This window comes from Pyrus communis, chromosome 11 (assembly GCF_041283825.1).
Source record: "Pyrus communis isolate YQ-2024b chromosome 11, ASM4128382v1, whole genome shotgun sequence".
Classification (NCBI taxonomy): Eukaryota; Viridiplantae; Streptophyta; class Magnoliopsida; order Rosales; family Rosaceae; genus Pyrus; species Pyrus communis.
The window spans coordinates 8,313,567-8,327,090 of record NC_142575.1 but is presented as its reverse complement, the minus strand read 5'-3'; the positions used below and the strand labels follow the sequence as shown (position 1 = coordinate 8,327,090).

At 36.4% G+C, this 13,524-nt stretch overlaps 2 protein-coding genes across 2 annotated transcripts; one reads left to right on the top strand and one right to left on the bottom strand.

Moving 5' to 3' along the window:
- Positions 1–1,281: 1,281 nt before the first annotated feature.
- On the top strand, positions 1,282–4,574 carry LOC137743548 (uncharacterized). Its single transcript, XM_068483464.2, has 3 exons — positions 1,282–1,729; positions 2,453–2,671; positions 4,137–4,574. Exons 1-3 carry the CDS (start codon positions 1,391–1,393, stop codon positions 4,326–4,328), a joined length of 750 nt encoding a protein of 249 aa, XP_068339565.2. The 5' UTR covers positions 1,282–1,390; the 3' UTR covers positions 4,329–4,574.
- A 4,475-nt stretch (positions 4,575–9,049) lies between these two features.
- GAF1 (Polymerase/histidinol phosphatase-like protein) lies at positions 9,050–13,006 on the bottom strand. Its single transcript, XM_068482689.2, has 6 exons — positions 12,448–13,006; positions 12,272–12,349; positions 12,092–12,172; positions 11,119–11,273; positions 9,906–11,038; positions 9,050–9,412 (listed from the first exon to the last, which is right to left on the bottom strand). Exons 1-6 carry the CDS (start codon positions 12,865–12,867, stop codon positions 9,300–9,302), a joined length of 1,980 nt encoding a protein of 659 aa, XP_068338790.2. The 5' UTR covers positions 12,868–13,006; the 3' UTR covers positions 9,050–9,299.
- Positions 13,007–13,524: the final 518 nt, after the last annotated feature.

Here is a 13,524-nt window from a genome sequence, read left to right as displayed (position 1 = left end):
ACACGTGTATGTTTACTATAATAACCATGAAAAAAAATGCATCCAAAATTACCATTATTAAAATACAAAAATTGATTGCAAAATATATGCTTTGAGTATTTAATTATAAAAAATTGGACGTTTTCGGAAATTTTTGTTCAGAATAAGTTCAAAATATTTTAGAAAAATTCGGATCAAAAATTCGAAATTATCAAAATTAGTTCAATTTTTCGAAAAATATTCGGATTCGGAAGGAAATGGTAATGCTATATCTCTTTGATCATGGTACGGATTCATATTCGAATTTTATTGTCTAAACCAGAAATACCATTCCAACTTGTACCCCTAATTTATCTACTTATCTTATAACATTTGACATACCAGTACCATGTAACACACTGAAATATCTCTCGCAAAATGGTGGAAAGCTTCTGTACATCGAGAAAACATCTCTCTTTTACGTAATAAGTGAGAAAGAGAGGGGTCGAGTGGATTCTCGGAATATGAGAATATACAATAACCACAAAGTGATATCATAGTGATCAAAGAAATGTCTTCTTTTTTTAAAATGGGAAAAGGTTCTGTGATCATGCAATAATATGACTTGTAGATGCTTTATCACATATTTATTGAGAATTGTTTTTTTAACTTTAAAAAGACATTTTACACTCTTTCTTAATAAAATAAATAAATATTAAAATTTTAAAGTGTAATAACCTTTCTTTAATTGATAACAAAAACAAATAGAAAGAAATTGGCAACCCAAAAACCAAATATCCAAGCCTCCCACCCATAGATTATGCAAAAATAGGCACTATACAAATTTTTAGGGGTAATGCTATGGAGATTAAATTTTTTAAATCAAATTTGCAAACCAAATGATGTGGTTGTTAATGATTTGATTACTACTTAAACGTTGATTAACGTACTAATTTTCTGTTAGTAACACATTATTTAGTTTATAAATTTGGTGGCACATGAATTTATTAAAAAGGGGAATTTTTTATTATTGAATCAATTCGTCTAGCTATAAAAGAATGATGAAAATTTTATTATGCATAAAACCCTTGGTATTTCATTAGTTATCTTCCTAGCATTACTCAATCTTTAGACACACAGCCAACGATCCCAAACCCTACCAGTGGCGGAAGTTAAAACACATGTCAATGCTTTACCTGAAAGCATGACATCAGCATCCACGTCACCTTGCAGTCTCTCCCGTCCCATCTCTTCTGCTCTCAACGGGGCCCACACCCCTTACTCTTCCTCCCTTTAAGTACCCCCACAAAGTCCCAGCCTTCCATCCACATTCGTAAATCTATCCATCTCTCCAACCTCTCCAATATTCACTGCACTCATTAGAATATAAACTCCCAAAACCTTCCTAAAACCCTACTTACCCCACGCGCCAATGTACGGTCACAACAGCACCGCATTCCCATGCGCCCCCGATTTTCAGTATCATCAGGGCTCGCATGAGGCTCTTCCATTGCAGTACCATCACGACCACCTTGTCTCCTCCGAGTTCAGCAGCAGCTGTAGCAGCGGCTCCAGCAGCCACGGAGCCTCGCCGATCAGCCACAGGACTCACGAGTGCTACGGAAACCCGGCCCCAAACCTGATTCAGCGCAGCGTCAGCAGCCATTCACTGCAGAAAACTCGCGGGACCCACAAGCAGGTCTCCGACTTGCTGGAGTCAGAGACCGTCCCGGTCCGCCGGGTGTACAGCACTGGGGACTTGGATTTGCAGGTTCGATTACATTGAGAGTTCTCTAGTTTGTTACTTAGTTGCTTCATTAAAATGACTAAATGCCCAAGTTTATTTCTTATCTGCCATTTTGCATCGTTACATTCACAAATACTAATCTCCATGCAAATTAAATTCGTAGTTTCATACTACACCTAAATTAAGAGAGCCACGTTAACGTTTATGTTATTGTGCTTTGTGCATGAGTGATTTTTTTAAGGTAACATTCTTAGCAGGTTATATTATTAGACAAATACTCATGTTCCGAGACTATTATTATGTTGGACCGACATAATTAACATAATTTCCTCTATTCAATACTAAAAATTTTCATGATCATTGATTAATTGTTCTGATATACATTTATGGATAATGTTAAGGAAATCAAATTTGCAAATTAAATGATGTGTCACAAATATAAAATGAGCATGTTATTCAATACTTAAGTAATAATTCAATCATCAACATCCACATAATTTAGTTTACAAAACTTGATTTAAAAATATAGTCTCCCTAACATTACCCTACTTTTATATATATATATATATATATATATATATCTGCGTGTTAGAAGTGGGGCTTAGGCTTGCCCCCTACTTTTAAAGCTTAGGACTAAGATAATATTTTCCGTAATTGCTTCCCATGTGTTACCTGTGGGGTTGTAGGGTTTTACTGGAATTAATATAATTGTGTGTTTTTGTGTCAAAACATTGTGGATGCATGCAGACGATCAATAGCATGCATAGTAACGGGGTACAAGTGGTACAGCAATTGCAATATGGTGGTTATAACAGATCATCAGAAAGTAGTCCGCTGTCGAGTGAGAGCAGTATGATCATAGAAGGGATGAGCAAAGCTTGCCCGTACAGTCCCGAGGAGAAGAAAGAGAGAATTGAGAGGTACAGAAGCAAGCGCAACCAAAGAAACTTCAACAAGACCATTAAGGTCATACCACTCTACTTCAGTTAATTCACTATTTAATTATTTCCTTTGATTTGCAAATTGCTTGGTACCCCATGGTATACAACAACCAATCACTTCTCCTGAACTACAAATTACTAAATATATATATATATATATATATATTGACAAGACCCTACAAAAAGAAATTTTTTATATTCACGTCAAACTGTATTTGTCTTAAAAAGGAAAAGACCTTAAATATAAGAAGCCAAATATTATATATATCTTTCTCCTAGACTTCTAGTTGCTGGTTGATCCAATTGACCCACTAGTTCCACTTTAAGATTTTATATGTATGGTAGCCTAGTTCTTGTTGCTTTTTGGCACACGATTTTTCACACAGTGATTGTATTATCTCTTGTAAATTTAGGCTACTTTTACTCCTTGTGCCTACTATATATGTATGATTCCATGCTTTGCGTCTGTCACATCCTACATTTTTCAATTTTATCTCAAATAGTGGAAAGGATATGATAGTGCATGTTTGACACTTGCGTTTTTTGGGAGCTAGCTAGCTTAGCCTAGCTCTATAATGGACTAATTGAGTGGTTGTTTGAAAATGCATGAAATGACAACTAAACTGTAAACTAGTAGAATGACTTGTGCATGGAAAAGATTAAACCTATATTCTACTGTCTTTACTCCATAAGCAAGAGTTAAGTGGCACTCCATGTACTTAAACATTTGAGTGCGCATAAATTATAAAGCAATCATTTCTACGTGCAAGTAGTGAAATGAGTGTCTACCGTAATGATTATGTGGTTCATCAAGTATGTATCATTCGAGTCTATTTCTTGTGTATGAATAAAATAACAAGAGATATATAAGATATCATCTTATGTAACGGAATAGATTTATAATTTATTTTTTATACAACAAATAATCTGCACTAAATTTAAACATTTATCACAATCATCCTCTTCCAAAACTCTTTACCTTTCTGCTAACCAATTCTTTTTTTTTTTTTCAATTTTATAAATTATTGCAGATCAGCTTTCTTCGATTTTTATGTCTTTGCAAGTCCTATTAACAGACGTTCAACACTGTCTTACTCTTGGACGTCTATTTGAAATTGTAAACTTTCCCAAGATAGAGTGGTATTGGTATTTTTTACACTTAGATCATCAAGTACTTTATTTTACCTGGAAATTAATGTTACACATGCCCTAAATGCAAAAGCACGAACCCCATTTGATTGAACAAAGTGACTAAGTAGCAACAAAACGTGTCTGAATTAATTAACCACTTCTGCTGGATGAGTCCCTCATATCTTAAGAAAAGGGTACCACTTTTCCTTATGTCAAATAATTAAACTTACAGAAGTAAGGGCACCTTGTTACTCTTTTATATATCACTACATTTGAACCTTAAACGTTTAATTTCCTTCTTTCCCCTTTCTTTCCCTTAATAAAGAAGCACTAAAACTTAGCATTATTTCTGTATTCAGTATGCTTGTAGGAAGACATTGGCGGACAGCCGGCCGCGCATCAGAGGCCGGTTTGCTAGGAACGACGAAATTGAGAAGAATTCAAATGTTCAATGGAGCAACATGAGTGGGGAAGAAGATGAGGAGGAGGACGATAGTTGGATCAACCTTCTTGATGCATTTTCTTCAATCGAATCTAATTCCATAATCTAGCTGGCAACATAGGACCACCTCTATGTCCCATGCCTGATGTTTAGCAAGTAGCTAGGCAAATTTGGGGCTGCTTGATTTGAACTTTAATTATTATTATTATGCAGGATGCAGTACTTTAATTAAGCGCTATTTAGCTTGAAGTACTAGTTCATGTAAATATAGGTGATTGTATTGTTAAACTTAATGATAATGTTTAAGAGTTTAATTAATCAAGGGTGAAGTTTTAGCTTCTACAGAATTAATTAAGGTCGTGCTCAAGCTTCACTTTAGTGTTTCCAGATGAAAACAAAGTCATTTTCATTGAGAAAGAACAGAAAAAAGAGCGATTAAATAGCAATAGTGACAGTCACCATCGAGTTACATGCAGTGTATATAAGCTCAAAGTAGCACACGATTTCTGCTTTATTTTCTTATTCGGTGAAACTTAATCAATCTCTAGGACCACAAAACTCTCAACTTTATGCTTTTTTTGAGGCGAGGAATGAAATTACTTGAAGAGATAGGCACAAGCCCAACCAATATGCCTAGCAAATCAATCAGTCATATCTCATATATTATCTTCTATGTTATTTGAGGCGAGGAATGAATCAGTTACTTCACCACATGCAAGTTTCCCAATTGGTAATTGGAATGTGATCATCAGTTATATCACCACGTGTACTCATCATCGACAAAGAAGGAAAATGGGCATCATAAGTACTTATCGTTGTCATCTCAATCAACCTCATATTTTCGAAAAGCAAAGAGAAGTTTAATCTATTCAACCTGCCAATTAGTTGTGTACACATTCGTCAACATGCGAGTGAAGTCCATAAACAGAACCTATGTATCTAACTAGGAAAAAAGACTCTTTCAAGTCTATATATACAAGTCAATTAAAGTGTCTTTAGACAGTTAAAAATGTTTTTGACGTTACTTGATAAAAAAACTTAGTTATCAGAAAAAGTACCTGAATTTTCACTAAATTTTGACATGTCATCAACAATATAAAAGTGCTTTCTGAAAAATTTCTTATGATCAAAAGCACTTGTTACACAAGCAATTCGAAAAGAAGTCTTGGCTATATTTTAAAATTAGGCTTTTCATTATACGCTTATAAAACAAGTCCTTAATTATGAGCTAAGCTTTAAGACACCGACCCAATAACACTAAAAGCTAGAGCATGGTCAAGGCTCGAGTAGCTCCATAATCCACTTGCATCATCTTTACAAGCCATACACCACTTCATTAATTTGTTTAAAATTAAGGCCAAATTTTATAACTAATCTTTATGCTACGCATTTGGTCGTTCATGTTACTGAATGATGAAAGGTACTTACTTAATTAGTATGTTTAAACATAATTTAGAATGATTAGGATCTCAATTATCCCACCTTTTCTTTTAACCAAAGGCTATATATGGTTCTTGAGGCAAACTCTAGGACGGCGCTCTTCATTTTTTGTCGGCCGCTCGTGGTTAAACCATTATGTCAAACGAGGCAAAACACACATTGCTTTAAAATAATATCTCATTAGGCTTTAGCTCCAATACAGAAGTTGACACTTGCTAATGATTTCTTTTGGCAAGTACACTTGTAGGCTGTGAGATCAAATCTCCTGCTCCGGTGTGGCCTCTTTAATTATGATTCTAATTATTGATTGACACATATTAAGTTTATGATAATAAAATTAAAAAATTAAATTAAATTTATAAAGGTTACAAAAAAGTCATACCCATTTTGAATGCAAAAGATTCAATCACGTAGGCTGTAGCCCAAAAAGTTCACTCAACACTACATATTTTGGGCAAATATTTGAAAATTGAAATTTCCTTTATTAAATTCGTAATTTTTTAAATTTCCTTTATCAAAATTTGTAATTTTTTAAATTTCCTCTACTAAATTTGTAATATTCCTTGAGTTTCTATAAACATTAGTGCCCAACAATTTTTTTTTTTTTTGGAACTTTAACGAAAAGCTCATGTTACTGTTCACTTTAACGAAAAACCATATTTCTAAAAAGTCAATCATGGTACAATTCACATTACACTTTATTTTGTCCTTATCATTAAAAACTCAAAGTTTTCAAACCATTTTCATTAGTTTTCCTTTTTTTTTTTTTATATCAAATAATAGATTTGTTAGATTGGTGATCAACGAGATTTGAACTCATGTCGTGGTGAGAGAGCAACACCCCTCTTGACCATGTGGTAGAGGGTCGACACTTGTTTGATCACGCAATCTTTAGTCACTTAAGTGATTGGATCTAATTTAATAGTCAGACATATAATATATGGTTCAAACCAATATTTGATAACAATATTAATCAGGTTGATTCTTGTGAGATATATATGGTTCAAACTTATAATATGACAGTAAATTTATAAAAAAAAACATAATTATATAATTATATTAAATACGCTCGAAGAAATTCATTTAGTTAAAATTGATTTTGCTAGGTAATTAAAAAACAATAGTATTTGAATTGGTGCCCCCGACTGTTTCGGAAAAGGGAAAAGGCAAAGCTTAAATGATGGCGATCATGGTGGGATGATCGGAAGGAAGACAAGAAGAGTCTTGTCACCACTGTGATACCATTACTTTTGATAAAGTAAGGCAACTATTATCAAATCAAGATGCCAGAAAGAAGTGCAATGGCACATGAAGAGCAGTAACAAAATTTGAGAAAAGTTCAGCAGATTCCTTTCGAGTGAGATTTTTCACATATATTTGTCGTAAACATTACAAAATATTATATTAAAAATATAAGGTGATAGAATATTTATAAAAAGTCAATTTTGAAAGTTTCTTTAGCAATTCTCACAAAATTTTGTGCACACACGGTCTACGATTCTAAAACATTGTCATGGCTTTTGCATTAGCTTCAAGATATCCAAATGCTAGAGAGAGATCATTCTCTTCACACCACCCTATTCCTACACATATTTGATTAAGCTCAAGAGATTTCAACACAAAACCACTTAGAGAGAGATCATTCTCTTCACACCACCCTATTCCTACACATATTTTTCTGATTAAGCTCAAGAGATTTCAACACAAAACGATTCAACGAATCAATTAAATGGTTGTAAATAGAGCGATATCTTCGTGATTTTATTTTTCTAATTTTTTAAAAAGATGATCTATAAATGAAAACCTGAAGAAAAAAAAAATGATTCGAATTTATTGAAATAAAATTCGAATGGATTCCTACAAAATGTGTCTCAAATAGGGATTAGAGGCCCCAACATTTGATCTACAATACTTTGGCTAACCGCCGTTCTATGCGATTATTGCGAAACTCCTTCGGTGCAATTTCTACATTCTAAAGATTTTTCATATATTACCTTTCAAGGTGTTATTTTAAAATCCCTTTTTTTTCAATGAATTTTTTTATAACAAAGTCCAAAAGGACATGGTATAAAGACTCTGTAGACAGAGGTTAGAATTATTTTCTGACCGCCCCATATATGGGGTAGGAATAAACAAGATGCCACTTATGCATTCAACGTATGAGTAAAGATTCTTATCTATACCCAAACAAAAAAAAATACATAGTATGTGTCTCAGCCCAAAAGTTAAGACCCACACAGAAGACCCAAAAGTGACCACACAGAAGTACCTAAAAACCCTAGAGGGAGATTCACCCGCTGCCTCCTCCACCACATAATTGGTGGAGACGACCAGTGAACAGAATATCCATAAAACTGCTTCGCAAAAAGCTAAACTCAAGGCCATCTTCGTCTCAACGCCGGTGAAAGGGAGCCAAACTTGCAAATCAAGAGAAACCTTGCCCATTCCAGTCGCACACAATAGGCATCTAAATGCCCTGATCCAAGCATAAACAAAAAAAATTAGGGGGTTTAAACACCAAGTCAAAGAGACCCCAGACCTTGGTAATGGTGACGACATATAGTTGTCTTCGAGCGGAGAGAAATACGAATTGAAGCAACAAACTAGTGAGATGAGATCTGCCAACTCTGGGAGAGTTTAAGCGAAGAGTCCAAAATCATGGCCCAAAAGCCCCAAATTAGAGGTGTAATACCTTGAACAATAAGCAAAACGCTCGGAGACAGAGCTTTATTCACCACTCGTAAAAAGAGGGTTGCTCCACCGTTCCCTGACGGGGAATTGGGGCAATCGTAGGTGCGGGGAAAGACAAGGAGGAGGGAAAAATGAAGGAGGAGGATAAAGAAAGGTTGGAAGGGTGGCTGCCACCGGCCCCAAACAGAGCTGGAGGCCGACAGGTGAAGGGGTTTGAAAGGAAAAAAAAATTGTAGTCTTTCTAATAAACTTTTCAGCATTCGAGATTAACTCTGTAATGTTTGACTAGTTCATTGATATTGTATGGTATTTTTTCTAACAATGGAGTGTGAAGTTCCTTGGGACTTTAAAAGTCCCTCGTTCAAAACTCACACAAAAAAGAAGATGGTTCAGTAAGGCATTGTTTGGCACGGTGGACTTTTGTGGACTGGAAGGGAAAGTGGGCAGGTCATGTTGGCCGGGCGTTGCAGGGTGTGAGGTCGAGGTGGGGTTACAGATCCTGCTCAAACGAACATCAGCTGTGGGAGATCAGAGTAGAAGGTCGATGTGCAGAGAGGATGAAGGAGCCGGACTCACCTGCTCGGTCTTACAAGGTCCTTGCATTGCAGAGTCCCTGCACGCTTCGCTACACAAGATGACTTAACGAGCCCACTTCAAAAAACACGAGAACTACATAGTCCCATATAATCGAGTCTCGCGTTACAACAGACACAGGTTATAGATCTTATACCTTTCATATATTATGATTGACAAAGAGAATTCTCTCCATATAAGATTCCATACAAAGAGGGACAAAACTGATACCAAGATCAAAATTTGGGAAAACGAACATAAAGAACGCTTAATAGGCAACAAGCTTCACTCACCTAGTTCACATATGCCGAAATTAATTTTTGATAACTCACTATGTCGATCAATAACATAGAAAAATCATTGCAGTCGTGCCAGTTTAATTTTTCTTCTTACTTTTCTGCGCCTTCTTGAAGTGTACAGTATGCAACAATCGCTTAAGAGGAAGAAACTTCACTTGATGAGGAGTCTTCCTTTTTGGTCTGGATTTCCCTGCATGGATGTATAAGAAACAATTAAGCATTACTACAAAGATGCAGATGAAATCGGGTGGATGACATAGAAGTTGAAAACTGATGTAAATTTACTAAGAATCAACTTTCCAAAAACAAAAGTTGGAATTCGATAGATAGCTAAAGAGACAAAATCATTCAGATGAATGAATCATTGAGCAACGAAGCTTCTAACAGTCAACCCTTTGCAGCTAAATTCATGCAGAAGAATGAACTTGTATGTAAAATTCATGTTTAGCTGGTAAGTCGTTCTCTATGAAATGGAGACATAATGGCACAATGGACAGTTAAAAATGTAATCGGAAGTCCATCAGGCCAGCCAACCCAAACAGATTACTAACTGTAATAAGCCCGTCTTAAGAACAAAAAGCACCCATATCCAAGCAGATCAGAACACTTAACTGCCACATATTCGAATGAAAAGAAAAGGCATTGACCAGAGGACATGCATACTGAAGAAAATTAAATCGCACCTGATATAGATTGAACTGAGTCTGGATAGTTAATTTCAGTATCAGCTTTCCCATTTTCGTTCTCTTCCATAGTCACTTCCGTTGACCCATGCCTTGCAACTAAATAATCATCAATTGCAGGCGCCGCCATACCATCATAAGACTGCAGAACAGGAACCTGATTTGCAAGTACAACTGTATCATCTCCAGATTCCCTGAATTGTTCCTTTTCTGAAGTATGCAATGATGATGAATTCAAATACAGAGATTTTTCTTCTTTACTCTTCACAGGTAGCATTTTAAAAATTTCATCCATCACATCAATTTGTGTATCAGAACCATTCACACACAAAGCCTCTTCACTGTGAGGAGCAGGAATATCCGAATCCTGGTAATTTGTGGAAACTTCAACTTCAGAATTAGCAGTACAAGCAGCATTTAACCCAACGTCTAACGCTTGAAATGTTAAATTATCATTAGGTGGCACAACATCCAATTCACAATTAGTCACGCACTTCTGTGATTGCAAATCATGAATTTCGTTTGAAATCAAATCAATATTCCCATATATACCATCTGCATTGTTTGGTTTTGCTTCAGAAGTTAATGTAGGAGATTTAATTTCCACAGCATCAATACAAGCGTTCACAGTATCACAAGATGAATATAATTTCTGAGAATTTTCAGAGTCAAACATTTGTTGGTCCACAAGACTATCACACAAAGAAAATTGACCTGATTGAGGAAAAGAAGCTCTATCAGGTTGTTTTGGCACTCCAGCAGTCACAGCTAGTTGCTCAACTGCCTCAGAAGCAGAAACAGTGCTTTCACAAGTAGCCATTGATTGAGATACAACCACATCATTGCCACATATCACATCCTTGACTTGAAACCCAAGTGACGGCATGCTGTCAATGACTGAAGCAAAATCAATGGCTTTGGCAGTTTTGGATACTTTGTTACTAGAGGTACTGAAAGACTTTTCCAAATCAGCTAATACCAAATCACCTTCACCACTAGAGATGGGATCCCATTGAAACAAGTCACCAGACCAAGGTTTGTTCTTGTCAGTTTCTTGATCCGATGACAGAACTTCAACTCTTATGGTTTCCTTGAAAAAATGTTTTTTTCTCACAGCATTAGCTACTAGAGTCCTGCAAGACATTAACTGTAAGAGTTTGGATGAGTTAAACATCAAATCTTCAAGACTGAGATTTATGAAAAGCTATCATACCTACAATTTCTTGATATAGACGCTTTAGCTCGCTCCATAGAGAGCCCCAGTAATGACATTAAGTTTGCAACATCATATGGCCCCCTAAATTCATTTGCAGTCAGGGCAGCACTGCAAATTATTAGATTCCTTCCACGAGTCCAATCTACCAGTAACTGAAGAACAATACAAAAATGATGAGTAGTTGCAAGAAACGAACAATATCCAAACAATTACACAACAATCATGTTACAGTGAATAGTTTTTCCTGGCTGTAGTGTGCATGTGCATTACAGACCAAAGAAATGCACCACATAATAGTAATACATTAAAACCATGTTAAATATCTTAGAATCAAAGTATACTCAATCCACATTCATTTCCAAAAGAAGACATTTCGGAAATTAATAAACACGGAAACTATCCATGAATTCTATATCACTGATGAAAAAACTGTAAAACTTCATTCCGAAGATCATTTTAAAGTTTGGAAAAACTAGAACGCTGTCACCTAGCTTGAGCAAAGAATGCTTTCAAAGACTGATGTGCACGCAATGCAAGCATTTTAAGGTCAAATTGTACTCTTCCCATTAAATGACCCCACAATCTGCCATTATAGCATCTCCATACATAACTCTGATTGAGGGTTAGTATCTTTCACTAGTAGATCATCTGCACCCAGAAAGTCATATGCTTTGGGAAAAAATTTGTACACTTCCGAAAAAGGTTTTAATTGATCAAAATGACACTAACAGACTTCATACGGAATTGTAGTTTTAGTTGACCGTTTGCATAATACTAATATAAGTCCAGTAGTAAGTTGTGTAATGTCATGCAGAATATGACCCTACAACATTGTCCCGCGGAAAGTAAAATTCACCATGTCACAACGTTCTTGTAAGATTTAATTTTGGGAAAGAAAATACAAATCGTTGCTGCCTGTTGATTTGGATATGAAATATCCATATGGTAATTTCCCTTTACAAATCCTCACCTTAGCATTGGTTATTATTTGCTTCCTGGCTTGAACATCGGCAATGAGATTCGCATATGTGATCTCAAAATACACTCCGCGCTGCATAACCGATAAATATAAATTCTTTATCACCTAATTCAACAATTCCATCAAATATAAATTGAAAAAAAATGAAGCAAGCAAATTCAGAGATCAAACCTCCATTGCAGCTTTAACCATGGGCATCTTCAATCGAAACGGCAACTTCTCCGAGAAATCAATCGCAATTATATCTACCTATGAGAAACCAGAATACACACAAATCATAACTTTCTTCCTCAACTTTCCGACCAACCAAACACAATGTTAAATTTCAGAAATTCAAAAGCACGAACCTCCAATTTCTCACAGGCGAGGTCGAAAGCGGACTGATTCAAGGGCTTGACGGCGACCAAATCGTAAGTCTTCAGAACCGGGTTACCGGAATTAAGGGCCTGCGACTGGCCTGGGGTCTCGGCGCAGACGGTGAGGCGGGTGTACTGGCGGAAAGGGGAGGATCGGGGGACACCGAGGAGGTCGCGGTGGAAGTTGACGGAGGAGTGGAGAAGAGGGGAGTGCTTGAGGAGGGAAGGAAGTTTGAGGAGGGGGATGGTACAACGGTCGTGATCGGACATGACGCCCTTGATCGTGCGGTTGTAAGCGATTCCGGAATAGCCAAGCTCCAGGGCCTTGGTCACCAGCTTGGCACGTGTTGCTGATGATCGGTCCGGTGGGGAGGGGTCCGTATAGGGTATGCTGAGGTCGAAGAAGGCCATGAGTGGAGGGGAGAAGCGACGGTGGAGTGAAAGATGTGCGGCAGTTGAAGGTCGTTTATCGGTGGTTTAGGGTTTAAGGAAAGGGATGATTTCGGACGCGTTGGGATTTTTTTACGCCCCTCTTTTTTACGGTGGAGGAGGCCTGTAGAAATAAAAAGGATTAATTAGGCTGGGTTCGGTTAGCAAATCGTGTCAAATTCCTTATGCCACATGTCAGCCATATATACATAATTACTGAAAATCATTTATCGTTAGTCAACCTTCTTTTTGTGGTTGCCAAAAATCGGTTTTGTCGAAATTATTGGCTAGTTTGATTGGTAAATAGCACAACCGATAATTTGCAAATAAGCTTAAAAAACAACCGCTCAAGACCATGCACCGACCCGTAAACAACAAATCAGAAAAGAGAAAAAGAAGTTGTTGCTGCAATTTTTCAATTGATGTTAAGCCAACATAATCATGACTTAACAAATTAAAATGAAAATCAAATCAAAACTTGCCAACATCAATGTCAGCAAACATAATCCAAATAGTTATAAGTTCACAAACTCAAAAGTCTAATTAACATAATCCAAATAGATATATGTTTTAAGGGTCATGAAGTAGAAGATATGTAATGGGGGTCAGTCAAGAAGAATTTCAATCATGCCTAACCAA